The following is a 27,878-nucleotide window of genomic DNA, read 5'->3' on the forward strand; positions in this document are numbered from 1 at the left end:
TTTGGGGATTGGATATCCTGAGAGTAATTCACGTTAATGAGCTCGACAGTAAGGACAGACAAAGCGGCCTTTTCTGGGCCTTTTCTTGTAAGCCTGGCTCTGAGTTTAAATGCATCGCCATCTCTGAATCCAAGCCTCCCCCAAGGACCGCTCCCCTGGGACAAAGCATCCAGCACTCATCATAGTAAAGGGGCTATGGGTGGGTTAATTAGAGCCCAATGTAGCAATTAATCCAGCTTCCACAGAGCCCACTTCTGCGATTAAAGAAAAAAAAAGACTTTAATTAATCCTGAATTAAAATAACCAAAAAACATCCCCCAAAACTCTATAGTCTACCAGAGAAAGTAATATTAAAATAAAGCTGACTGCAGAAGCCGGAATTTCAGGTGACACACATTTGTCTGACTCCAATTATTCGTCTTGATTTTGGGTTCAAAGGAGCCATTTTAAACTAAAACAATTCAATATACAAAACCAAATCAAAGATTGTTTTTGTTAAAATAATATTACCTGGTTATTGAATGAAGAGAATAAGAGAATACAAATATCCAGAATATATACATACATATTCATTCAGTAAGCGATCATTGATGGGCTTTCATTCTCCAATGGGTTGGGATGGAGCTTGTTTCAGGGAAGCAGCTGAGATTTAGGCAGTGCTTCTGCTACCACCTGCTTCATGCATGTTACTTCATTTAATTTTATTTTATCCTGCATGCAAACTGTGAGGAGATCACCATTTGAAGATATGGAAACCGAGATTCCAAAAGCTATGGTTAATTAGTAATATGATTTTTCTGAGATACAGTCTTCTTTCCTGGAATAGTCTAAGCATGTTTCCTGGAGTCAGGGGGATGAACCAGGTTACCTTTGATCTGCAGCTACTTAGTTTGCACACTCAGCACAGTTCCCACGTTTGGAAGGAGAGCAACTCATTTTTCCGGACTCGCCAGCCAGGTCTACAGGAACAATGGCATTGCAGGAAAGTGTGAGCTTCCTTCACTTTCCCCAGAGGGATGTCACCTGTGAATCTGACCCCAGGCCCTTGGATAAGGAGGAGTGTGACTCAGCTCTGCTCGGCATCTATCCTGCCCAGCTTTGCAGAGTAATAAATGGGCACCATGGATGGGCACCAGTGAGATAGCAGACTCTCTTGAAAGATGTCAGGAACCTAAAGAGAGGTAGGGATGGGAGCTGGGGTGGGGAGAGAAACTAATGAACTTTCTCTCTGGGCTTGATGTGTGGACATGGGGGAATGGAAGTTCTCTTTCTACTGAGGCAGCCAAAATTGGAGGACATGTCTGGGGCCACTGGGGCCATCTTATCTTCAGCCCTCGGTGTGCCCGCCATGACCATGAAGACCCAAAAATCAGAAAGGTAGAGAGAGACAGAGATAAATCATGTTGATTTGGATGGAGAAATGTAGCTCTGACATGGTCCTGGAGCTTGTTTTTCATTCATTAGTTTATTCAGTCATTCAACAAGCTTATATGTAGCATGTACCATGGGCCCACCACAGGATCGCATGTCAAGGAGCAAAATTCCTTAGATGAATAAATCAGTCCCATGCTCTCTAGGATTTCCCCATCTGCCTGGATTGAAAGATGTGTAATCAAATCTGAGTCACTTACCCACAACCTATTAGATGTGAACAAATCTCCAGGAGAAGCAAGGTAGGAAGTAATTAGGCTTGCTCCAGGCAGGGTCTTGTAAGATATAAGAGCATGGCATGCTGAGATCAGGGAGATAAAGGAGGTTCTTTCCAGCACTGGGAATGTCCAGGAGAAGTTCTGGGAGCTGTAGGTCATGGGGAGGAGCCAGGGATGGGGGAAGCAATACTAAAATCCACCAACCCAAGGAACTGCACTATACAAACAGTGAATCCTAACCATGGATAATGATACAATCACAAAAATGTGCTTTTACCAATTATAACAGATGTTCTACACAAAGCAAGGAGTTGATAATATGGTGGTATATAGGAATCATGTATTTTACTTACGATTGCTCTGTAAACTTACGGCTTCTCTAATAAAAAGCAAATCCACCAAAAAGAGGACACATGAGGTGGATTCAAGCCCCATTTTTCCCTTTTCCACTCATTCATTCCACACATATTTATTGTCTATTCTGTGCTAGGGACAAAGAACAAAACAGATTGAAAAGAAAGACAAAATCTCTCCTGGTGAGTAGAGTAAGACATAGTAAATAAAATAAATTCACAGAATATGTAGAAAATTAAAGGGGATAAGTTATGAAGAAAAATAAAGTTCTCCTGAGAAGCTTTCTGAGGTGTGGGGTTTGAGGATCTGAGCAACAGGTGTAGGCACATGAGTTCCCCTCACAGAGGACCAGCACCATGGGTGCTTTGCCTGGAAAGAGCTGCTGGTGAACACCCCTAAGCCTCCAGGAATCTCCAGCAGTCAGTTAGCCTTTGACAGCAACAGCTTGCCCTTTGCACACCTTTACATCCATGGTCTTGTTTTCCTTTCAACTCCAGAAATGAATAAGTAAGTCATGGGGAGCATGAGAATCAAATTAAGAGCTTTACAGAAAAGTCTTATTTGAGACTCACAGCAAACTCATGAGGTAAGTAGGGCAAAGATAATTTTCTATACATTACAGGTGGAAAACCAAAACCTGAAGCTCAGAGAGGTTGCACCCTGCTCCAGGTGAACAGCTCATTTGTCAAGGAGGTAGAAGTCTAAAACCTCTGATTCCCAGTAAAGTGCCTATTCTCTTAATCCATATCACTTTTCCAGCATATATAGAGATAGAGATATATGCTATAAGAACACAGATATATAGATACAGATATGAAATGGTATGGATATGGCTTCAGATGTCAACATGTATATATAGATATGGATATGATGTGAGATAGATTTAGACACAGTCATAGACAAAGACATAGACGTAGATGTAGACACAGTTGTAGACATAGACATGGTCATAGTCATAGACATAGATAAGCATAATCACGGACTCAATCAAACATAGTTATGGACATGGATATAAACATAGATAGTCGTAGTCATAGATAGACATAGACATAGACAGACACAGTCATTGACATGGACATGGATATAGACAGACATAGTCATGGTCATGGACATGAACATAGTCATAGTCATAGACATAGTCATAGTCATAATCATAGACATAGACATAGACATAGTCATGGTCATGGACATGAACATAGACATAGACATAGACATAGTCATAGTCATAGACATAGACAGACATAGTCATGGACATGGACATAGACAGATATAGTCATAGTCATAGACATAGACATAGAGACATAGTCATGGACATGGACATGGACATAGGCATAGATAAAGTCACAGACATAATCGTAGTCATAGTCATAGATGTAGATGTCATAGACGTAAACATAGTCATAGACATAGATGTAGTCGTAGACATAGACATAGTCGTAGATATATACATAGTCATGGACGTAGACTTAGTCATTGCTGTAGACTTAGCTGTAGATATAGTGATAGTCATAGATGTAGATGCAGTCACAGACGTAGACATAGACATAGGTAGATATATCTCATCATGTGTTACTTCCTTAGGTTAAACTTGTGGGATGAGTTAATGGGCCTCAGAGGCCCACAGGCCCTAAAATACTATCTCCAATTAACTTCCCTCTATGTCTGCATTAAAGTTTTTGTTGCCAACTGGTCTTCCTTTAAATGCAAGGCTATCATCTTGAAGACCTAAACTGTGGAATTAGCCCTCATTCACACAGTGTAAATTAATTTTTCAGCATGGCAAGAAGCCACCACAGAGAGTGGAGAGGAGGACACTGCCAGGTCAATTTTGCCTCCTAATAGGTAAAAGGTGAATAATAGAAGACTGGGCCTTGTCAGTGAGGGGAATTGAACAGGCTCTGGAAGACGGGGTGTTCTGAAGAGATGGTAGTTGACATCACTGCCTTCTTGCTCTGGAGCATGTGATTGGATTGTACTTTCTGGTCCCTCCGTGGTAAAGGGGAGCCCTATAACTAAGTTCTGACCAATGAAATGTGAGCCTGATGGGTATGCGTCGCTTCCAGCCAGAGCATTTCATTGCTGGTGGAGGCCTTTCACAGGGCAGCATGACTCTCCAGTGGTGTCTGTTTCATCAGCCCCAGTTCTCTGTAAAGACACAGGGGAGAATCCCTAGCCCATCTATGATTGTCACATACCAAGAGTGAGGAGTAGCTTGTGATAAGCTGTTGAGAGCTTGAAGACATTTGTTACTGTGATGTCACTTAGCCCCTCCTAATAGATACATCTGGGTCCATAAACAGCAGGAGTCTTCTCTAGGGTCCTAGTGGGAAGTAAGCTGAACTGGCACTCCATGCATGAAGGCTGAGCACCACTGGCATCACAGCATTCAGATGCACCACTCAGTCCTGTTGGGTCTCCAGGATGTCAGGCCCCTCCCAAGGAGATCAACAAATTCCCTAGGACTTTTTCTGCTCTTTTAAATGTGGGCCACTGGTCAATGGCATAGGATGACTGTGATGACTAAATTGTGTCTCCCAGAAAGTTATGTTGAAGTTCGAACCCTCAGATTGTGACCTTATTGGGAAATAGGGTTATTGCAGATGTAGTTGGTTAAAATGAGCTCATGTTAGAGTAGGGTGGGCCCATAAGTCAATATGACTGGTGTCCTTACAGGAAGAGGATAGAGAAAGACACATGGGGTGAAAAGACAGGGATAGGAGTGATGCATCAAGAAGCCAAGGAATGCCAAGGACTGCCAGCTGCCACCAGAAGCTGGAAGAGGCAAGGAAGCTTCCCCTCCTACAGATGTCAGAGGGAACCTGGCCCTGCTGACCCCTCAGTTTCAGACTTCCAACCTCCAAAACCTTGAGATAAGAACTTTCTGCTATTTTAAGCCACCCAGTTTGTGGTGCTTTGTTATGGAAGCCGAGGAAACTAAAACAATGAGCATCATGATTCTGCAACATTTGGCTGAGAGTTGGAAACCTTGGGTGTGAAGGGGCAGGGTGGTTCCACTTCAGACTTCCTGGAGGGTCTTGGGTTAAACAAGATTGTGTTTAAAGCTCCCTTGTGATGTGAGGAATATTAATCCCATTCTGACTCCTCTTAGGACATTTATTCATTCTTTTCACAAATATTTATTGCGTACTTGCTGCATACCAGTCACCATTCTGCTGAGAGTACAGCATGAACAAAATGGACACATACCCTTGCTTTCATGAAGCTTACACTTTGGTGACAAGTGATGAACAATGAATAAGAAAATTAAATAGAAAAGATGGTCCAAAGTGGGAGCTGCCTCTTTGGGTCACCTAGACCCTGGCATGGAGAGAAGAGCATGGAAGGCTGTTCTGAGTCCAAATGTCACCTTTTGCTGGCTGGGTGCCCTTGGGTCTCAGTTGCTGTAACTGTGATTCTAAATCTGCAAGCCTCTGAGGTTAGGGACAAATCTAATCAACTTGTTCACAATTCCCCAGCTGTGAGGTGTGTTTTAAAGATTTTCAAACATTTCAGGTATAAAAACAAATGTGGAGAGTAACATAATAAACTCTTATGTACCTACCCAGCAGCTTAGGCATAAGACTGCAAAGTCAAAGTGGCTCTGTAATACTTCAACCTCACCAGACTGAACTGGACTTCCCAGAATTCCTCCTTCCACGTGGGGAGTGGCTACAGGGGATTTTTTTTTTAGATTTAGAGAACAGAGATGAAGCAGCAGTCATGCTAATTTTACCTGTGGGAAGTCAGAGCACACATTTTTGTTGCACATTGTTTCTTATCTCCTCATCTTGTTACTGAGGACAGCATCCAAGCCTCCCAGGGTTCCATCTCCTGGTTCCTTGAATAATAGAAGACTGGGCCTTGTCAGTGAGGGGAATTGACTCCTGAGCTTGGGGTATATTTAGCTCCATGACAAAGGTTTCCAGCTTTTCCTACACGATGGTCTTTCCCAGGGTTGTAGGCAGCAAGGTTTGAACCCAGTTCCTGTCCATCCTTGTGGATTTTAGCTCCCACTTTTTTCTTATTCTTCCCCATCTTATGTTCATCTTCCCTTCCCAACTCGGCCACTGGCTGGCTGCCCTGTGAATTTTAAGCTCCAGTATCAGAAAGGACAAAAGCCTGATGAAGAATATTTAACCAACTCCCACAGTTGTGTAGGATCTTCAATCCCTGTAGTGGTAACAGAGATTATGTGTGTGTACATATATTCATATGTATGTGTACATATGCTTGCATGTGTGTACGTATACATATATTTGTATGTTTGATCGTTGGATCCATGCGTCAGCTTGGCCAGGTGATGGTGCCCAGTTGTCTGGTCAAGGAAGCACTGGCCTAACTGTTACAGTGAGGTCATTTCGTGGACTTAAATCATCAGTATTTCATCTATGATTGATTACATCTACAATCGACTAAGGAGAGTATCTTCAGCAATGAGAGATATTTAATCCAATCAGTTGAAGGCTTTAAAAGGAGAAGTGATGACTACAGCAGTCAGAAGAGAGAATTTTTCTCTCTACTTCAGCCAACAGCCTCTCCTGGGGAATTCATTGAAAATCTTCATCAGAGTTGCCAGCTTGCAGGCTGCCCTTCAGAATTTAAACTCATGCATCCCCATAGTTGCATGAGACACTTTTACAGAATCTCGTATTTATAGATATCTCTTATTGGTTCTATTTCCCTAGAGAGCCCTGACTAATACAGTGTGTGTATATACATATATTTGTGTGTGTGTATGTGTACATATGCTTGTATCTGTGCATGTTCACATATATGTGCATATACATATGTACACACATTTGTATGTGCATGTATACATGTGTGTGGATATATATTTGTATGTGCGTATGCATATAATTATGTGTGTATGTATTCATGTATTTGTACGTGTGTATAGATACATTTATGTGTACATATGTTTGTGTGTGCATATGTGCACATATTAGTATGTGTGTATGTATGTATGTATTTGTATGTGTGCATATATTTGTATATATGCATATATTTGAGTGCATGTGTGTACATGTATGTATACATATATTTGTATGTGTGTACATATTTTGTGTGTATGTACATATATTTGCATATGTATGTGCACATACTTATTTGTGTGTATAAATATGTGTTCGTATACACATATGCATATTTACGTGTGTGTATAGATAGATAGATAGTTACGTGTGTGAGTGTATGTATATAGATATAGAGGGTGTAGATATGGGTAACCTAGTGTTTTGCTTCTCTGGCAGGTACACTTCATATCACTTCTACCCAATTTCCTGGAGGTAACCCAGATCTCAAATTTAGTCTTCCTCATTCCCATCTTGACTTTCCCTGTGTATGCCCACAAACAATGTAAAGAACTGGTTATCTGGTGCCCAGTAAACACTAGCTCAAGCCCCCACTGCCTGGACTGTTGCCTCTCAGGCTGGCCTAACCCTGTGGGGTGCCTCCCCTAGTTATCTCGGGGTCCCCAAAGGAGCACTTCATGTGAGCTCACATGCGTCTCTGTCTACTCAGCCCCCTACGGCCATGCTCTTCCTTTCCTGTTCCAAATGCCCGAGGCAGTGTTACCTTGGCCACTGCGTGGAGCTCCTGGGGGATTGCGAGCATGGTGTCCAAGGAGCTGCTCCCACGACCCCAGGTAGGTGCCCTGTGTGCACCTACCTGGCCAGGAAGCCCGTCCTCCCTCCCAGACACCAGACAACACGGCCTGGGACCCACAGCAGCCCTACTGTACCCAGGGTCCCTCCCAGGCTCTCTTCCCTGTTGTCTCTTCTACCCCCCCCACCCCAGACTCTGCAAGCAATACCCCTCCCTACACAAAACCCACCTCAACTCACCCCTATCACCACCACAAGAGGCAGCCTCTCAGGGAGAGCACCTTCCACACTCATTCACAGCAAACAACACTCATACTCATGCTTTAAAACTAAGAAATATAGAGAGAGTGGGAAGGCTGGATATGCTCACAGCTACAAAAGCACACCGCAATTTCACACTCCCAACCAGGACTCTTAAGGTCTAGAATCATAAGGTGATTCTTGCAATCATAGATGGTAAAGCCTGTGGTACCCCAAGGACAAAGCATAAGCATATTCAAAGGTCATTCATTCGGCATACACTTATGGAGCTCCCACTGAGAGTGACGTACTAATCTAGGGACTTGGGATCCACTGTTGAGTGAAACCAACCAAGTGCCTTCCCCCTGGGCAGCTTCCAGCCAGACGGCTCTAGAGACGGACCACTTCTTGTGAATATTAATGATGGTTTATTCCCCCACCCCACCCTTTGGAGTTCCAAAGATACTTTGTACCTCAAGTTTCAGTCAGAGCCTCATATTATGCAGAAAGAAGTTTCCTTTTTAAAAGTTAGCTTTATTGAAGTATTTCCAGATGATAAAACTCAGTTTGTTGAGTTTTAAAGAAATGTATGTACTGTGCAACCACTACCCCATCAAGATACAGGACATTTCCATCACCCTACCCCCCAAAAAATTTCCCTGGGCCCCTTCCCAGTCCGTCTTCTCTTTCCACTCTACCCAAACATCAATCTGCTTTTCTGTCACTCTAATGAAATTTGACCTTCCTAGACTGTCATACAAAAGGATTCATACGCTGTACTTTTTGGTTACTGCCATTTTTGCTCAGTATGATGTTTTTCACATCTACCCATGCTGTTGCCCATATTAGTCATTCTTTCCTTTTTATTGCTGAATGGCATTCCATGTATGGACACACTCTATTTTGTTTATTCCTTCACCTGTATTGACAGCCATTTGGGTTGTTTACCTTTTTACTTCTTACAAACCTGAAGTTTCTGAGCCCTATGGCAAATAAACATTTCTTCCTCTTTTTTTAAGAGTTGCGCTTTTTCATTTTTTTAGATGTATGCATTGTTCATTGACTTTTCACTTTACAAGAAACTGCCAGCTGTTTTCCAAAGTGGCCATGTCATTTTAAATTCTCACCAAAAATGTATGACTTTTGGGTTCTCCTTATCCTCACGAGCTCTTGGTCTTGTGAGTTGTTTTAATTTTAGCCATTCTTGGGGGCCGGGAGGGCGGTATATCTCACTGTGGTTCTTATATGGCATTTCCCAGGCCCTGTTTTAAATGCTTTATTAAGTTACTTCTCACAACAATTCATGAAGTAAGCACCATTGTTATTACACTCTTTTATACACGGGGAAACCAAGGCACAGAAAAGTTAAGTGTCTTGCTCCGGTCATGACATATCTAGCAAGTGGCAGACCCAGGGTTCCCTGTAGGCCCTCTAACTCCAGAGGTCAGACTCTTCCCCACTTATGCGGCACCAGCCTCCCAAGGCTAAGTTCTCCTTTAACAGGAGGGCTGGGAATAGCAGCCGGCCACCTGAGGAGAACAAATGACCTGTAAGGCAAAGCCGCTGAAGAGCCACACACCAGCAAATGGAAGGGGCAGCAGCTGCAGTCACAGCTGGTGGCCAGCCCAGGGTGAGAACCAGAGGCCCCTGCCAGCTTCTCCCTGCTGGCCCCAGCTAAAAGGCACCATGCAGCCCTGCTTTCAGTGGATAGTATGAGGGTGTCCCTTGTTCCCCTGGCCCCATCCAGCTCTTTGAATGCGCTGGGACCTGGGGACGGCCCTGTTGAACACAGTAACTATTTCTGGGGTGTACAGGGGAAAGACTATTCTGCTACTTGAATCCATTGTAGAAAGAGGTAGGGTATAAATTATAAATGAACCCATGTTCGTTCTATAAAGAGTAGAGGGAACAACCAAAGAAACACAAAGCCCTACAATTGTCAAGTTTCCAAGGTACTGACCTCTGATTCTGATACCTGAGAGGTAGAATCCAGCAGTATTTCCCATGCTTTTGAATTTCAAAGACCAGTGAAGCTTAAAAAATCATAGTAATGTAACTGAGGGAAATGACATTACTTAAGAGCTATTTTACTTTGCCAAGTAAGAACATCTATAAAACAACATCAGCTGACTGCTATCACCATTAGGCCACAAAAGAAAGGACACACTAATAACCCCGATGTAGGAAAGACAGTCTCAGAAACAGGAGAGATGGTTTTGAGTGGAATACGTTAACTTTATTAACAACTGACAATAATTACCCTGATTTTTTTTCCTGTTGAAAATGCTGTCATTGTCAAGATTTGGAGTGTAAAGTTAATGGTCTGGAGAATGAGAAAGAGAGGTCCAAATGTAATTTTCATTACTGTATATGGTCGGGTTATCTATCTATTGCTAAGACTTAGTAGCATGAAACAGCGGCCATTTTAATATACTCATGTATTCTCTGCATCAGGAATCTGGACAGGGCACAGCAGGGACAGCTTGTCTATGCTCCAAGACATGTGGAGACTCAGCCGTTAAGGCTCCAGTGGTGGGAGCTGGAATCATCTGGAAGCTTCTCACTTATCTGGTGCCCAGGCTCAGGTGAGATTGTCAGGTGGAACACCTGCATGTAGCTCCATGAAACTTGGGCTTCCTCTTAGCATGATGGTCTCAGATTAGTCACTCTTCTTTCATAAGTCCAGAACCCCAAGAATAAGTAAGAAATAACATGGTCTTTTATAACCTAGCCTTGGAAGTCATGTAGATAATTTCTTCTGTAAAGTCACTTTCTCACCCAGATACAACAGGATGGGACGTAGATCCCATTTCTTGATGGGAGGAGTGTCAGATAATTCACAGCCATTGTTAAAATCCACCACATTTATGTGATTGCATTTAGCCCTCATGACAACCCAAGATATGTGTCATTATTCCCATTTTATAGGTGAAGAAAGTGAGTCTCAGAAGGTCCAGAAACTCACCCCAACTAGTAAAGTACTAAGTTAATAGCTGACTGAATTTTCCTGTACTCATGACCTCTCAACCCGAACCTTTAAGCCAACAGAACACATCCCCCACCCAGCAGATGGAGAAGCTGCAAATGGCTGACACTGCTTCTAGAGAGCCAGGGACCTACCTTCCTTCCGGGCTATTCTGTTCCCATGGACCAACTTCCCAGGCCCCCAGCTCTGCCTCTCTGGATTATAGCTGTATTTGCTTTCGAGGATTTTGCCCTGACTTGTCCCTCTGACTTTTCAAATGCTGGCCTGGTCATCCAGGTCCCCCAGCCTGACATCTGGGTCTGCACCAACCTGGCCTCAGGCCAGGGGGACATGGACCACCTGAGACATTCATCCGCCACGACACACATGTGGAGTTAGCAGGGCAGCGGGGCCGGTCTTCATGAAGGTTCCTGAGGAGGTGGGCTGGCCAGCAGTCAAGGGCCTGCTGGTTGGAGGCATATGCGTGTTTCTCAAGACTCTTGCTCACTCTTGCCAGCAGCCCATCCTGTGCCCACAGAGGGATGTGCAGTAAAGATACATCACACAACTCGAGGCCCTCAACATGATGCCTGATGAATGCAGGTGGCTGAAGGATGCACTGACAGAGAAGTAGAATGGTGAACAATGGTGTATACTTACGAACAAAGGTTGTGCTGCTACAGAAGAGAACAAAGCCGTGAGATATGCAATGATATGAATGAACATGTCGGACATTTGGTGAGACAAAATAAGCCAGAAACAAAAGAACAGAATGGTTTGGTCACCTTTATAAAATGCTTCTAAAAAAACAGGGACCTATCAGGTAGACCTTGTACCTATCATAACCTGCCAACCCCCAACTAGGACCATTCCAGCCAATCCTAAAGAACACCTAGGGCAATTTATAAGATTCCACAAGGGTTCCAGGCACTAAAGTAACTTACCAGAAACCTACAACCTCCAAATGGATCCCTGGTCCAGATAAATCCTGCAACCTAGCCTAGCCTCTCCAGAACATCATAGTTTCATCTCCCTACCCCATATTAGTGACAGACCCTTCCAATATCAAAAATTTAGAATTAGCCCAAACAACCCCAATGAGAGGTATGGAAAGATCAAAGGTGATGGTGGAATCATACATAAAAGATAGAACTTAACAAGTGAATATGAATACTGAATCATTAAACCGATATCTCTTTTAGTCTCCAATATTTTAGAGCAGCTAGAAGTAAAAACCTGAAATTGTGAAATCATAACCCATGTCAAAGTCTGAAATATGTTCTTCAACTAATCGTGCTGCTGTGCTTGGAAATTTATAGCTTTTTTTATATATGTGTTCTTGTTCACGAAAAAGAAGGAAAAAAAAGTCGATTGTGATAATAAAAAAAATATTTAAGCCCTCTAGTCTCCTGTGTTCTGGAGCAGCTAGAAGGAAAAATCTGAGAGGATGGTATGGTAGCCCATGACAAACTCTGGGATCTGCCCTGTAGCTACTTGTTGAAGAGTACTTTGAAAACTATTGATGTTTTATTTCTTTGCTTTGTGTGTATGTTATACTATACAATAAAAAATGTTTTTAAAAATTAAAAAAAAAAAGATAACAGGGGCCTAGATTGCAAGCTTTTAGAGCAGACACATTAAGTCTGGAGTGGAGATTATTATTTCTGGATTTTGAGAGGCTGTTTATATATATATATAACCTGATATTTAGAGATAAGAACGAAGCTGAACAAGTTGGGATTAAAGTAATTCAGAACATAGAGGTAAGGAAGACAGTTTCTATGTTTTAGAACCACACATACTTTTTGAGACCAATGGAAGAAAGGTTTATTTGGACTGGAACTGAAATTTTCCGTAGTTCATAATCTGATTCAACCTATCTATATAGTCATTTGAACAATTGAAACACAGGAAGCACAGAATAAAAAAGAGGTCCTTTAATCCTGTATAGATTATTGTAATTCCTGGAAACATCCTAGACTATATTAAGCAGATAATCAAAAAGTATTGGCAGAGTTCCCTGAGGGAAGGGAGAAAAACTATGGAACTATTAAACCTTGCCATCAGGGAATCCCCTGATACTGTGTCAAACTTTAGAGACACCCAAATCAATAGACCATGCTGTCAATTATGAGGCTTACTCTTGTGACACTTATGTAGGTAGAGGAGAAGCTTAGCCTACCTGTGGGCATGCCTAAGAGTTACTTCTGGAGGACCTCTGTTGTTGCTCAGATGTGGCCTCAGTCTCTCTAAGACCAGCTTTGCAAGTGAAATCATTGCCCTCCCCCCTACGTAGGACATGACATCCAGGGGTGAAAGTCTCCCTGGCGACATGGGAGAGGAATCCCAGGAATAAATCCAGACCTGGCACCATGGGATCGATAATTCCATCCTGACCAAAAGGGGTAAAAGAAGTGTAATTAATAGAGTATCAGTGGCAGAGAGAGTTCAAATAGAGTCGAGAGGCTACTCTGGAGGTTGTTCTTATACAAGCTTCAGTTAGACCTTCCTACCTATCATAACCTGCCAACCCCCAACTAGAACCATTCCAGCCAATCCTGAAGAACACCTAGGGCAATTTATAAGGTTCCACAAGGGTTCCATGAACTAGGGTAACTTTCCAGAAACCTACAACCTCCAGATGGGTCCCTGGTTCAGATAAAACCTGAAACCAAACCCAACCTCTCCAGAACATCAGATAGTTCCATCTCCCTACCCCATGTTAGTGACAGACCCTTCCAATATCAAAAATTTAGAATTACCATAGCCCAAACAACCCCAGTGAGAGGTATGGAAAGATCAAAGGTGATGGTGGAATTATACATAGAAGATAGGATTTAACAAGTGAATATGAATGCTGAATCATTAAACTGATATCTCTTTTAGTCTCCAATACTTTAGAGTAGCTAGAAGTAAAAAACCTAAAATTGTAACCCATGTCAAACTCTGAAATATGTTCTACACCTAATTGTGCTGCTGTGCTTGGAAATTTATAGCTGTTTTGTATATGTGCTATTTTTCACAAAAGAAAGAAGGAAAAAAGTTGATTATGATGATAAAAAAATATTTAAGCCCTCTAGCCTCCTATATTCTGGAGCAGCTAGACAGAAAAATATGAGAGGATCGTATGTTAGTCCATGACAAACTCTAGGATCTGCCCTGTAACCACTTGTTGAAGAGTGTTTTGAAAATTATTGCTTTTTATTTCTTTGCTTTGTATATATGTTATACTATACAATAAAAAAAAGTAAAAAAAAAAAAAAAAAAAAAGATACATCAGACAGGAAGAGCAGGGAGGATGCTGGGCCCAGGGCTCTAGATCCAAGGATTTAAGTGCTGCGGACATCTTTCTTCCAGTCCCCTGCTTCCACACGTCACTTTAAACTCCTCTTATAGCTGATGGTCTTCCTCCAAGAGAAGGGGGAAATGAGCACAACTTCTGGGCCATGTATCCTCCATCAGAGGGTGGGTGTTGGTTACATTTCCTTTCATTCCAGCTTGGGAAATCTCAGGGAAGATCCCTGGTTGACCTGGCTCGAGTTAGATGTCCACTCTGGACCCATCAGCTGTGGCCAGGAAATGTCAGCAGCCTGGCCTTGGCTCCTGGGCCCTGCACTCCCACATCTGGGTGTCTGCGGCCGCCCTGTGGGATATGAACTGCAGTGTGACACGGTTCAAACCCACAGGCGTCTTGAGGCAGGGAGCACCTCCTTCCACTTACGGTGCCGGCTAAGTATCAAGCAAACGTTAACAGTCTCTAAATTCACTCTTCTGTCACCTTCCTGTGTCCAGGGCTTTGGAACACAAAGCCTGAACGGAGCTAGTGGCTCTCTGGGACATGTGCAGACCTCTGTTCAACTCAATGACGTCAGCAGGAGTGTGTCCATGCACGAGGGGAGAGTGTCCTGTAGCCTGTTTGGGGTGGTAGGGACAGTTCCACCTGTGGTCTTCCTTGAGGTGGTCCCACTTTCCAAGCCATTAGGCAGAGATTCCAAAATGCCTGCTCATCAGCTCCAAAGTGTGGGAGGAACCTGCTACCCATGTTGATGAGGTTGATTCGTTGGCAACTGATTTGTCGTGTCTGCCTCATCCTCTGAGCTCAGGGGTGGCTGAGTTCAGGGTGGGTCTTGGGAGGCCTGGGGACAAAGGCCAAGGCTGGCTCTGGAGGCAGGGAAGACGCCCTCACGGAGAGGTAAGGAGCTCCTTAGATGTCAGCTTGGCCTTCCAGGGTCCTGAGAGGATGGCACTGGATCAAGCAGGCCATGTGGCTTGCAGAGGCGTCTGTGGCATGGGCCAGGGCTCAAGGCCAGGTCTACTGCTTTCCTTCCCTGACCCCACAGAGGGTGATGCCTAGTCAGTGCCTCAGTGGGGGTCCTCAAGGTGCAACCAGGGACCTGCTGAGCCTGGCTCTCTCTGTACCAACTTTGGGACCACTTCCTTCTCATTAAACCTTTCTTCCATTCCTTTCTCCATTTTCCTATATGCTTACCCAGATCATTTATTTTTCTTCCCTCCTTCCATCCCTCCCTCCCAACTTTTCTCTTTCCTTTCTTCCTTCTAAAGCTGCCAGTAGCCCCTAAGGAGTGACTTTGTTCTAGCAAGTTCTCTGAAACCTGGCAGAGGGGTGGAATGAGGTTATGTGAAGAAAATTGTCAGAGTTGCCATTAGACAGGGAAGTTGACAGAAGCTGAGCCACATGGGTAGAGAGGTTCTAGTGGGTATAGAGTCAAATGCGTGAGTCAGAATGCTCTGGGGTGGGCTCCAGGGGATGCTGGACACCGGGAGCTTCTTTTGGGAAAGCGGAGTTTTTAGCATGTGAGTTGTCTAGACTGTCAACCTGTGGGGAAGGGCCCTGGCCTCACCAGCTGTGGCCCATGGAAGCACTCAGGGGGTCCCAGTCTGTATTCTCTCAGCATCACTGGTAGATATTTGGATGTAGGCCTGGGTGGTGAGCTCATCTATCTGGTAGATGACACGCTGCTTAACCGCTCTTCACCATTCTTTCTTGCAGCCATCATCCCAGCTGTGCACTCTAACTGACAGCCATGTGCTCATGGAAGGTGGCCCAGCACTGGAAGGAAAATTGTGAGTGAGTCAAGCCAGGGGTTGGTTATAGGAGGATAATTTGGCCCTGTTCTGGCCTCTGAACAGTAAATGGGAGTCTGTGGAGGGGGCTTCTGGAAGTATTTTCTCCTTGTTAAAAAAGGTGAGAGGCTACTACATCTTCCTTCCTGCCTCTGTATACTGTGGTGTAAGGATATGGGCTCTGATGCTGACACAGCCGTTTTGTAGTCGTGAGACAAAGGCCAAAAGCATTGTAGAGAAGCTGGCCCAGAGTCCTACTGTTGAACTGCTAAACCGACAACTTTCTGCTGGACTTTTGGCATGTGAGGAAAGTGAACTCGTTGCTTGGCGGAATGGGGTGTATTCTTTTACTTGCATCTGAAAACAATCTAACAGACTGAGCTTGAGAGTTAATTCCACTGATAATGGAGTCAGAATTAGAAACCACATGATAAGACAGGAACATGTGCACCAAATTTAAAAAGACAAATTGGAGTAGAAATAAATGTAAAGCTTCTGCATTAGGGTTAAAGATTACTTGTTGTATTGGAATAAGTTATAAATGAATATATATTTTTAAAATTCTGTATATCGAAAAATACCATAAGAAATTTGAAAAGGTAATTTAAAAAATGGTAAACTGTGAGAACACACACACACACAAAATGGTAAACTAGGAAAGTTATTACACAAAGGTTGGTATCATTATACAAAGAACTCTTTTTTGTTTGTTTGTTTTTAATTTTTATTAATAAAACCAATCAACATACAAACACGAACATTCTTAATGTATGAATATTCCATACTTCGTGTACAATCAATGGCTTACAATATCTTCACATAATTGTATATTCATCACTATGTTCATTTATCAGAACATTTACATCACTCCAGAGAAAGAAATATAAAGAAAAAACTCATACATACCATACCCCTTACCCCTCCCTCTCATTGACCACTAGTATTTCCCTCTACCCAATTTATTTTAACATTTGTTCCCCCATTATTTATTTATTTTTAATCCATATTTTTTACTCACCTGTCCATACCATAGATAAAAGGAGCATCAGACACAAGGTTTTCACAATCACAAAGTCACTTTGCAAAAGCTGTATCATTATACAATCATCTTAAAGAAACATGGCTACTGGAACACAGCTCTACAGTTTCAGGCATTTCCCTCTAGCCTCTCTAATACACCTTAAACTAAAAAGGAGATATCTATAAAATCTGTAAGAATAACCTCCAGCATAACCTCTTGACTCTATTTGAAATCTCTCAGCCACTGACACTTTATTTTGTCTCATTTCTTCTCTCTTTTCCCTTTCAGTCAAGAAGGTTTTCTCAATCCCTTGATGCTGAGTTCCAGTTCGTTCTAGGATTTCTGTCCCATGTTGCCACAGAGGTTACACCCCTGGGAGTCATGTCCCATGTAGAGAGCGGGAGGGCAGTGAGTTTGCTTGCCATGTTGGCTGAGAGATTGGCCACATCTGAGCAACAAAAGAGGTTCTCTGGAGGTGACTTTTAGGTTCAAATTTAAGTAGGCTTAGTCTATCCTTTGCAGAGATAAGTTTCATATGAACAGATCCCAAGACTGAGGGTTCAGCCTATTGATTTTGTTGTCCTCACTGCTTGTGAGAATATCAGGAATTCTCCAAATGGGGAAGCTGAATTTTCCCCCTTTCTCACCATTCCCCCAAGGGGACTTTGCAAATACTTTTTTATTCACTGTTCAATTCACTCTGGGATTTATCAGGGCATCACTCTGGACAAACCTACAAAATCTCATGCCCTACTCAAGGTTCCATATACTTATGGTGTTCAATTAAACTGCCCATATAAGTTATATAAGGAGATGCTCTAGTCAAAATACAAATTTTGTATGAAATAAACATTTTTTGCTTTAGTCTCACACATAACTTAAAGTTTTAAAATATGAATGACCATCTATTTTCAACACCCTGCAATATTGGCATTCCTCTGTTCTTCCTCATGCAAAAACATTTTTTAATTTGAACATTTAGTCACTATCATTACACACTCTAGGCATTTCTAAATTATGCCATCTCAGTCTTTATCGTGTATCTTTCCTTCTGTTTTCATTTATGCCCCCAGCCCTCCTCCCTCTATCATTCTCACATTCAGCTTCATTCAGTGTACTAACTATGCAAAGAACTCTTGAAAACCAATTTTTAAAATGTCAAAGAATAAGGATAGGAGCAATTCTTCAAAGAAGAAACATAAATAGCTAATTAACCGATAAAATTCAACCTCACTGGACACAATAGGGAATGCAAATTAAGTACAATAAAATGTACAAGGGCAGATATAGGTTTTGTGAGGTCTGACACTAATGTAATTTCTAAGCTAGGTCCCCAAAATTATGATCACAAAATTAAGTATGAATGTGAACATTTGTTCAGAATGAGAAAAGAAATTACAACAGATAATATTTTTAAAAGCTAAAAAATACCACAAATTTCACTTGTTAGTAAAAATAACATTATTTGTATTAATTGTCTTATATTTTTCCTACATTTTCTCATAGCATACTATTTCATTATCTCTTCATTTGACAACAATTTTGTATGACCATTTTCTATGAAGAGGATAGGCATATAATTTATCCTAGTGTGGTTGATTGAAATATGTTTATTATTCATAGGCAGGATTCATAAATGTATGACTTCATTTATGGATTTATTTGCTGTTCTTACTGCTCTAAGTTTGCATTCAGCAAATATAGGAATTCTGGTACATTCTGTTTCACATCATCAGAAAAAAACATACAAAGTACGTAAAGTGAATTTATTACTGTATAAATTACATTATTGAATATATTCCTGAGAAAAGAGAATCATTTTGACTAGGTACTGAAAGGAACAGAATCCTCCATTTATAATTTTGCACATCTCGAGACTGGAAGAATAATACAATGGCTAGATTCTGACTCTTGAGCATTTTAAAACTTATTTCTCCTCCACTATTCAGACATTTCCAGTACTCAGGGCGCAGCACACATTTACATCATGTTACAATGGTTTAGCTCTGCAACTTTGTGTCATGAAGCTGGCTGAGTTGACACAGTAAGCAGTAAGAGGGTTCTTGGAAATCATTCCTCTATGGAGGAGTACTTTAAGACACAGAAAAGCCTGCAACTCCACAAATACATTCCACCAGATCCTGACTAAATGTATCCTCAATTCAATGTCAACTTAGCCAGCTCCCTAAATGCATTTGGCCCCTCAGATAGCACTCAAAATTAGAAGTCTGATTGAGATTTGGAGTAGAAAGAAGTGGCAGTCTTAACAGATTTCAATTTAAATGTCTTCCTTTTGCACATTTTATAAAAATATATTACCAGTGAATATATTGCTGGGATCCTGCATAGACCCTAAGAAGGGACCCATGCAAATTAAAGGCCTACAACTTAAGCTTTTCAAACCACTTCTGGATTTGGTTATATCTTAGGTCGAGTTTCCATATCAACATCAAAAAGGCAAACATTGGTTTGCAATAAAAAACTCTTTATGTAGCCCATCATGGTCTAACACAATGAGTTTTTTCTTAAACTGTGGATCTGGTCACTTTACGATTTTGTCGCTTTCCATTTGAAGCATTGGCTTCTGCTTAGGATCATGTTATAGAAAGAATGCAGATCTGTGAACACAAGTAGTTCTCCTCTTGGGCCTCATGGAATTTCACCACATGCCTGCTTAGAAGTATTCAGCTGAAAACTTAAGGGGACCCCTCTACAAATTTCTGGAGCTCCCTCTTTATATATGAAGGTCCCTCCTCCCTGATACATTACTCCACAAATTTCAGCTGCTTCAGCCTCCAGAGGTCTCTGCCTCTGTCTCCCGAATTCTGTGAGATTGCAAGGCTCTTCGCTGCAGTGGTGCCTGGAAACGGCCTTGAGACAGTAAGCCAGGTCAACTGTAGGACTCTTCTCATTTGTTTTCCTTCTCCTAGTTATCACAGTCCTGCACTGCTGTTGTCCAATGCTTGAAAACAGTTGTTTCATATATTTTTTTCTGGTTTTCTAGAGGTTTGCAGTGGGAAGATAATTCCCAGGGCCTTAACGCTTCGTGGATGAAAGTAGAAGTCCTTTTTCCTATTTTCAGTTTTAAAAATCCTATGGCAGAACTTTGACCCAGCTCATGTCCGGTTATTATTCATGAACCAATGAAGATAGTGAGGACATGTGAGAAAATGGTGGTTTCCAAGGTTGGAGTTGGGGGAGAATCATATCCCAATCAAAAATGGAGAGCTCTTCCCAGGAGAGAGGGGAAGGATGTGGGGCAAAAACAGATATTACGCACTCACTATAGTAACAGTTGATGTGAAAGGACCTTAAAATAAACCAGCTGATAGGTCAGTAAGCATTCCATGTCTAGAAGGCTGTGTCCATTCTTTGGCCCAGCATTTTCCAAGGTCAAGGAGGAACTGGAGAATGTTCAAAGGAGGGGGCCCAGGATGCAGAGATGTAATGTGTAACAGTTACACTGAAAGAGATACTATGCAATAAAAAAGCAACTTTCTCTCACTTCCTCAGCGTTGCCTGTTAAAGTCTGGTTCTGCAGAGCGACTTTTTTCCTATCGCTTGATGAAATCTGAGGTTGATCCCACTCGTTATCTGGTCCTTTTCAGGTGACAGCAAGACTTCCAGATACATTAATCCTGCAAATATTCCCACCTCAGTGATTAAAATATCCAGTTTACACAATAATCAAGTATGAGAAAGTCATTTTTAGGTAAAGCTTGCCCACATGAGGGAAATGGAGTTTGCCATTCACTTTTCCTTTATTTTCCCACTGTCTTAGTTACCAGGCTATTAAACAAATACTATACAATGAGCTGGCTTAAACAATGGGAATTTATTGGCTCATGACTTTGAGCCTGGAAGTTCAAGATTGAGGTACCTGCAAGGTGACATCTCCCAGAAGACTGTGGGGTTCAGGGGCTGGCTGCCAGGGATCCTTGGTCCTTGGCTTTTTTGTCACATGGCAATGCAGACACTGGCATCTTCTCCTTTCTCTTCCAGGTTCCCTTGACTTCCAGCTTCTTCCTGTGTCTCTGTGTCTGAATTTCATTCTGCTTATAAAGGTCTCCAGGAATCTGGATTAAAGCCCATTCTAATTCAGTAGGGCTACACCTTAACTGAGTAACATCTTTAAGAGATCCTCTTTACAACAGGTCCCCACCCATCCCCTGCGGACCAAACCAATAACATATCCATGAGCTTTTCCTTTGAATTACCTATTCCACCTTCCCCCATGTCTCCAAGATGACTCACAGCATTTTTGCCCTCACCAGGGAGTATGGAGGGGCTTGAGTGATAACCGAGGGGTCAGGAGGGTCCTACTTTTTGGTACTGTCCTGATTGGTGTTCTCTCTAATGAGCATTCCACACTGACTTTTTCCTCTGGGATGCTTTCTGAGTTCTTCGGAGATGCCTTATTATAGAGGATGTCTCATCTAGGGTTTCCTTATTGGACAAGGTCTTCTGCTTGTAACACATGCACACACACACATACCTTCTACTATATCTGAAAGTATATTTCTGGCTGCTTTCTGCCAAGGTCTGAGATTGCCTTGCCCCTGACAGGATGCTCTCTTGGACAGGGTTCCTTGAAAGAAGGTTCTAAGTTGTTCTCTCCTGTACTCCCACATCTGACCTTGAATTACACCTGACAGGAGCATGGAAAAAGGAGAACAGGGCACTGAGCACCGGAAGGACTTCAGGCAGAAACAGAACCAAGAAATCAGCCGACAAAGATTTTTCCAAGTGTAACAGAATAACGCGGTGTGCAGGGCTGGGACTTGGCTGAGGAGAGTCAAGTCCCAAATATAAAAGGTAGCATAAAAATTCATAATCAAGATAAAAATATTTAATGCAACATTAAAATAATCCACCTAAAATCATGTCTATATGGGGGCATATTTTCTATCTACCGAAGGCTCCAATATGGCTGGGCAGTCAGATTGTGTACCCCCGGGCGCTTCCACTCAGAAATGATGGGGTGGGGGGCAGGAAAGGACTTCCTTAGGACATCCTCATTCAGTTGAGCGTTGAAGAAGGAGTGGGTCCATCAAGGCAGGAGGTGCAAACCGTGGAAAGGAAACTGCTCTTTGGTCAGGCACACACACCTGAAGTGTAAGGAGTCCCCGGCCACAGGAGCACGTCACGCAGGGATCCCCGGAATGCTCAGCAGGGGAAACACCTGGCCGGATTTGTTTCTTTGTGCAGATAATGCCGTAGGTGGGCAGATGGCAGGGTCCAGTCTGGACGCAGGTAAGCTGGTGATGGGGCTAGCGCAGAATCCGATTGAGGGATGCCAGGTGTGGACGGATTCTCCACGTTCCCGGCCGAGCCTCAGTTTCCCCCGCCCCACCCGGTCACAGCAGGGGCGCGCGGGCCCGGGGCGGATCCCTGTCCCGGGCCGCCCAATCGCCACGCGCCCGCCGCGCCCCGGGGGGCTGGGGGAGGGGGGCGCCGCCCGACCGTGGCGCGGCTGCGCGGAGGCGCGAGCGCGGTGCAGGGCGGCGGGCGCGCTCAGTCTGGCGGCGGCGGCCGTGCGCGGACAGACGTGCCCGGAGCGCCGCAGCCGCCCGCAGCCGAGGCGCGCGCCATGGTGTCATGGATCATCTCCAGGCTGGTGGTGTGAGTGGCCCACTTCCCCGCGCCCCCTCGCCCCTTCCCTCCTCCGCGCCCGGGCGCCTGGGCCCAGCCGACTCCCGCTATTAATACCCGGCGGCCGCTAAATTTAGGAGGACAGCGGCCCAGGACGCGGCTGAGGTTCTGCGGGCAGCGGGCCCCCGGGACTCCGATGGGGGGACCGCGCCTCGCCGCGCCGCGTCCGCTTTGTTCCCCGGCTGGGTCGCGTGGGCAGAAGCCCCGAATGGGCGCGCCGCGGGGACATGCGTCTCTCCCCTGCGGGGGAAATGCGGGGGTCTCCTGTCGCCGCGCCCGCCGCCCCGCTTTTGTCAGGTGAACCTGACAGACGAGCCGAGGGCGCTGCCGGGAGGGGTCCGCGCGAAGACGGGCGGAGAAACGGAGGTGGGGCGCTTCTGGAGGGGGGAAATGTTCCTTTTTAGGGTTTTCACGGTGACAGCGACCCAGGCAAGAGGGACCTCGGGTGACTCTTGGGGTAGACGCCTCACGTCCCCTCTGTAGCTGATACCCTTGGCGGGGGGCGCTTGGGGGAAGAAAGAGGGACAGTCTCCAGGAGCGCACCAGAAATTTCCAGGTGACAGACGGCCATCCGAAGGGTGGTGAGGACGCAGAGTCATCTGGGGTGAGGCCAGTGTGAAGTCATTGGGGGTGGCCGTGGGGGGACGCGATTCTCATGCCTCGGGGCGAGGTCCTTTGAAGAGCCGCTTGGCTGTGGATCCCCTCCCCTTTGGAGCAGGTCGTGGCAATTTCAGGTCCTTTCTCCCTTTTCATCCCCTACCTGCTCAGGGGAGCTGGGGCGGAAATCGGTCAGGAAAGTCTAGGCCCAGGCTGCGCCCGAGGCTCTTTCTTTGTCTGAGAAAGAGGGGGCCCCCCCTGTTCGTCTCCCATTGATTGTGCACCATCACGCCCCACCTTTTGAAACCCCTCCCATTGCCTCTCCTTCCTTACTCCTCTTCACAGCCGCCGTCCAGCGGCCTTCTCAGGTCTCCTGTGCCCGGTGTCCTGGACACCCTTCCTGGCTGGCTTACCAGAGCCAGATCTTCTCTACTTGTTAGCCCAAGTCACCCCAGCCTGGCCTCTCCACAGCTGCTGCTGATGGCTGGGGGGGTTGCACTTTACCTCCAGGTGGCATGTTCAATATTTAGAAGATTTCTGTGGCATGAGGAAGACAAGCAAGCCGCTGTCAGCCTCGCCCCATCTAAGTAATGCCCTAATCTTCGTATTTCCATGGGCTTCTGCGGGCTCCCAATGGCATTTAGCAGGTCTGACTGGAGGGCAAATTGTCTGTAGGTCCTACGGGCTGGTGCTGGAGCACTGCAGAGGGAGGGTTCCTAGTGTGGAGTCATGTCACCAGCTTTATTTTTATTAGCCCTCCCCCCCACTTTCTGTGACAAAGGAGCTGTGGATGATGGGGAGGAAAGGCACATATTTGGGGGGGGGGGGTGGTTTCAGGGTTAGCCATTACTTTCTAAAACAACTATGCTCCCAGAACGGAGGCTTCAGAGAACTTAAAGCGATCATCAGATTGCCTTTTCAGGTCAACCCAAGGGGGAATTTGTGGTCGTTATCGTCACTGTCAAAGGTCAAACGGTCAAATCTCCAATTCCTATAGAAACCCCACATGGTATGTCATTATGAATGAGTGAAACCATTTGTAAAAGCAACACCTGTTTCATGTAAGCAATACCTGTTCAGTATAGAAAAATTAGAAAATACAGACTGAAAATCATCTATAATATTATCACACAGAGATACTTAATGATAATGGGAGGGAGGGTATATCCTTCAAGAAGTTTTCCCCTGTACGTATATGCACGTACACTTATATTTACAACTCAAGGGAATTATCTATCGATTCAGCCCCATATTCCACATCCCTAGAGGGGCATCTGGGCAAGGAGGAGGAACGTGGGGTCTGGAGTGAGAAAGCCCTTGCCTCAGATCCCAGTTCTGCCTCTTGCCAGTAGATTCCAGTGACAACTCTGGGGATTTCAATAACTTACAATTGACAGGTCACCCAGCAGGCTGGTGATGGTTCTACCATTCATCCTCCTCACATGCTCTAAGAGAGGGCGTGAGAGCCCTGGAACATCTGCAGAGTTCATCTCCTGCAGTTTTCAAACTGGGTTCCCTAAGGGCTACCCAGGCTGAGTGGAATTTGAGCATCCCCTTTTGTTCATTGTACATATTGGGGCTCCAGATAAAATGTAATTAGGAAAATAAATAATTAGGAGAAACCATTGATCAGGTCCTTCTCCTTTGGGTGTGAAACTGCAGAATAAATGTGCTTTACCCAGGACTGTAAAGAGGCCAGGCTCCAGATTCTGAATCCAATGCCTGTTTTGTCTCTGCCCAACTGGACTGTCATCTTCAATCTATCTCTAAGCTACCAGCATCTCTGATTTCACCCCCCTGTGCTTTTGACCACAAGTCCTGTTTCCTGTATGCAACCCTTCCATGGTTTTATGAGCTTCTGTTTCATCAAAGAACATTTGAGGAAGGCCTGTCCCTCTGTTCTGAGGCTGGGGAGGGAGTGTCTTCCTGTCTTTGTGGGGCCATCCAGCCAATGAGGGGCATCAGAGCAGCTGATAGGTCTGGGACAGCCAGCCAGTGTTTGTGGGTATCTCTGCCCCCCATTGCCTGGATATATTTCAGGGGCACTGAGCCTGGCTCATTTCCCTCTCCAATTTCTCACCCCCTCCCAAGACTCCTTTTTCAAGTCTCTGGCACTGGAGGGCATGCAGCAAAGGCAGGTTGTGAAGGAGCTCAAAGGCCCTAGGGAGAAGCAGGGAAGCTGGCCGATATCCTGTGGGCATCAGTACAGGCTTCTGCCCTCTTGGAATGAGGACCAGTTTGCAATTGCTCTTTCTTGCCAGTCATCTCCCTCCTGAGTCATTTGGGTCAGCCTTGGAAGAAATAAGGAAGATATGGTCACTGCAGTAGCACAGCTGGCGTTACAACAATCTGGTCATCTGCAGAAGATGCAGAGCTCATTTGGAACTGGCCTGCTTGCCTTCTTTAAAATATTTATTTTCTTTACAAACAACTCAAGGTCTTGGCCTGAATAAATTTCAAAGCAGGTTGGGTATGTCGATGCGTGGCCAGCTGGAGAAGGGGACACAGAGGTGGCTCTGTGACTTCTTGGGAGAATGTGCCATCTCGAAGAATTCATTCCAGGGAGCAGGTGCGGCCTCATGGTCCCTGAGCAGAATTTTGGCCACAACCCAGAGTGTTGCCTGAGTGGGCCTGGAACTTCACGGCACTGACGGGGCTCGTAGAACAAAACTTCAGTTCAATGTGTGGTTAGGAAAATAGAGTTCTGATCCAACAAAATTATCTGAATAACTGAGAAACTTTATTTCCGCATTGCACGTATTTTAAAAAAACATTAGTTTTTAGAAAATACAGTTGGATGATCAGGACAGAGTCTTCAAAGTTCATGGCCACAGATGTGGCTAAGTCCCACAACTGAGCTGTGAAGCATGAAGTGTGTTTGTCCTGGGTCAGGATTGAAAAGCATAAGAGATTATAAGGAACATGGATTGTCCTCACAATGTTCTCTAACTGTCGCAAAACAAATGGAGAAACAAAAGACCCTAAATCCTTTAAGATGAGCTGGCTGTTCTTTGGGGCCTGCTTTTCAAAAGTGGAGTGGAAAAAAAAATGACCAGGTTAATGCAGAATTCGGGTTGGTTGAAATTGATTTCCAGGTGTGGTGGGGTGGCCCACAGTAACTGGCTAAATGGATCACTTAAATTTTGAGAGGAAAGATGTTGAGATGGAAATCAGCAAACTCGGGTTCTGATCCCCGTGCCAGTCTGTCCTACTGTCAGGATGGCAGTTCACATACGCTCCCCACCAAACCTTGGGGTCCCAGCTCTCTCATTCTGTGAGGCAGGGGTGGGGGCCCCTTGAGGCGCCTTCCTTTTCCCCTCCTCCCCCAGCTAAGAGGAGTGTTCGCCAGGAAGTGCAAAATACCAGCTTAGGTTTCACTGCTGTTCAGCTGCCCAGCTTTTTAATCCTGCCTCCCTACTGGAAAGTAGCTGTTATGAGCTTCCCACTGTGTCTTGAGGTTAGCTGACAAGTAGAATCCACCCAGTGACTCCTTGGTCTGCCCCCTCTTTCTTCTGAAATAAATTTCCTTCTTTGAAGAGGGGAGGAAAAGACCTGGGAAGAATGAGGGAAGGGGAAACAAGGCTTCTTTAGCTACCCAGGGAGGCTGCCATTTTGTACTGTGTGTGTGTGTGCTTTTCAAGAGAGTTCAGGAGGCTGGAGGAAGGGGTAGAAGTGACGGGTAATAATGACAGCATACAGCACTTTTGAAATTTCACTACCCAGTACAATCCACACACATACATTCCGTTCAGTATCCAGGCCTCTTACTGTCCATGGGGATTTTCCCAGGAGCTATCCTGAGCTCAGGGGGATTGCATTTGGGCCACATGGATGTTTTTATTCCCCTCTGGGCCTTGGGAATGTTGGAGAGTGACAAACATATTGTTTGTTGTGAATTTTCAAATCTCATCTATGTTCACACACAAGTACTTTGTTAACTCTCTGGGATTCTTAGCCACATGCAGGAATTAACTGGTAATATAGAGAAAAAGAACCAAAGGTTTGGTGCACAGTAGGGGCATCTAAAAAGCCTTCCCAGGTAACTAGGTATATGACTTCCAGTGGGGTGTGCCTACTTAGACCAGGCAGTGGGAGTTTCCTCCGTGACTCCAGTTGTGCAGGGACACTGACGTGAGGCATGTGCAGCTCAGGTGGCTCAGTGGGGAAGGACAGCTGTGAGTGACCCAAGAATGGGAGATGGATGATGGGGCACACACGCTGGTTCAGTATTTGCTCTCCCAAACTTTGACCATTGCTCATTAGAGGAAGTCTGTCCTGCCGTCAGTTTCACAGGCTTCCCGAAATGAGTAGACAGTGAATATCCATTACCTGAGTTATCATCTACCTGAGAGCTGGTGCTGAAAACACCTCCCGACATCCTGCCACCCCTCTACTCAAGCCTCTTGTTGGTCACTAGAAAGTTATGAGCCTGCGGTGCCTCCTTTTTGCCACTGTAGGGAGGATGCTACACATATGCCATATTCTCCCTCCTGTTCTTTGTCCTTTGCCTGTCACAGCTCAGTTAGATTCTGCCTGAGGCATTTTCTTGTGTCCTTATGCGTACACATCCTTTCTTCCTCCTTGTAGGCACTACAGACCCTTACTTTGTCCCTGTCCCTTCTGGTAACCACCCCATCCTCCCTCCCAACCTCTACTCCGCCATAACGGTGGCATGGGACGAGGTCCAGCTCCTCATTACCCTGACCACAGTG

At 44.6% G+C, this 27,878-nt stretch overlaps 1 protein-coding gene across 2 annotated transcripts in view; it reads left to right on the top strand.

Annotated features, from left to right (window-relative positions):
- Window positions 1-22,449: 22,449 nt before the first annotated feature.
- REEP1 (receptor accessory protein 1) overlaps window positions 22,450-27,878 on the top strand; it is a 114,083-nt gene continuing 108,654 nt past the window's right edge. For both annotated transcript variants that reach the window (XM_077134843.1, XM_077134844.1), the window contains exon 1: window positions 22,450-22,539. In XM_077134843.1, the coding sequence (XP_076990958.1) occupies window positions 22,508-22,539 (32 nt within the window). In that variant the 5' untranslated portion in view covers window positions 22,450-22,507. The remainder of the gene's footprint in view (window positions 22,540-27,878) is intronic.

This window comes from Tamandua tetradactyla, chromosome 17, assembly GCF_023851605.1.
Source record: "Tamandua tetradactyla isolate mTamTet1 chromosome 17, mTamTet1.pri, whole genome shotgun sequence".
NCBI classification, from domain to species: domain Eukaryota; kingdom Metazoa; phylum Chordata; class Mammalia; order Pilosa; family Myrmecophagidae; genus Tamandua; species Tamandua tetradactyla.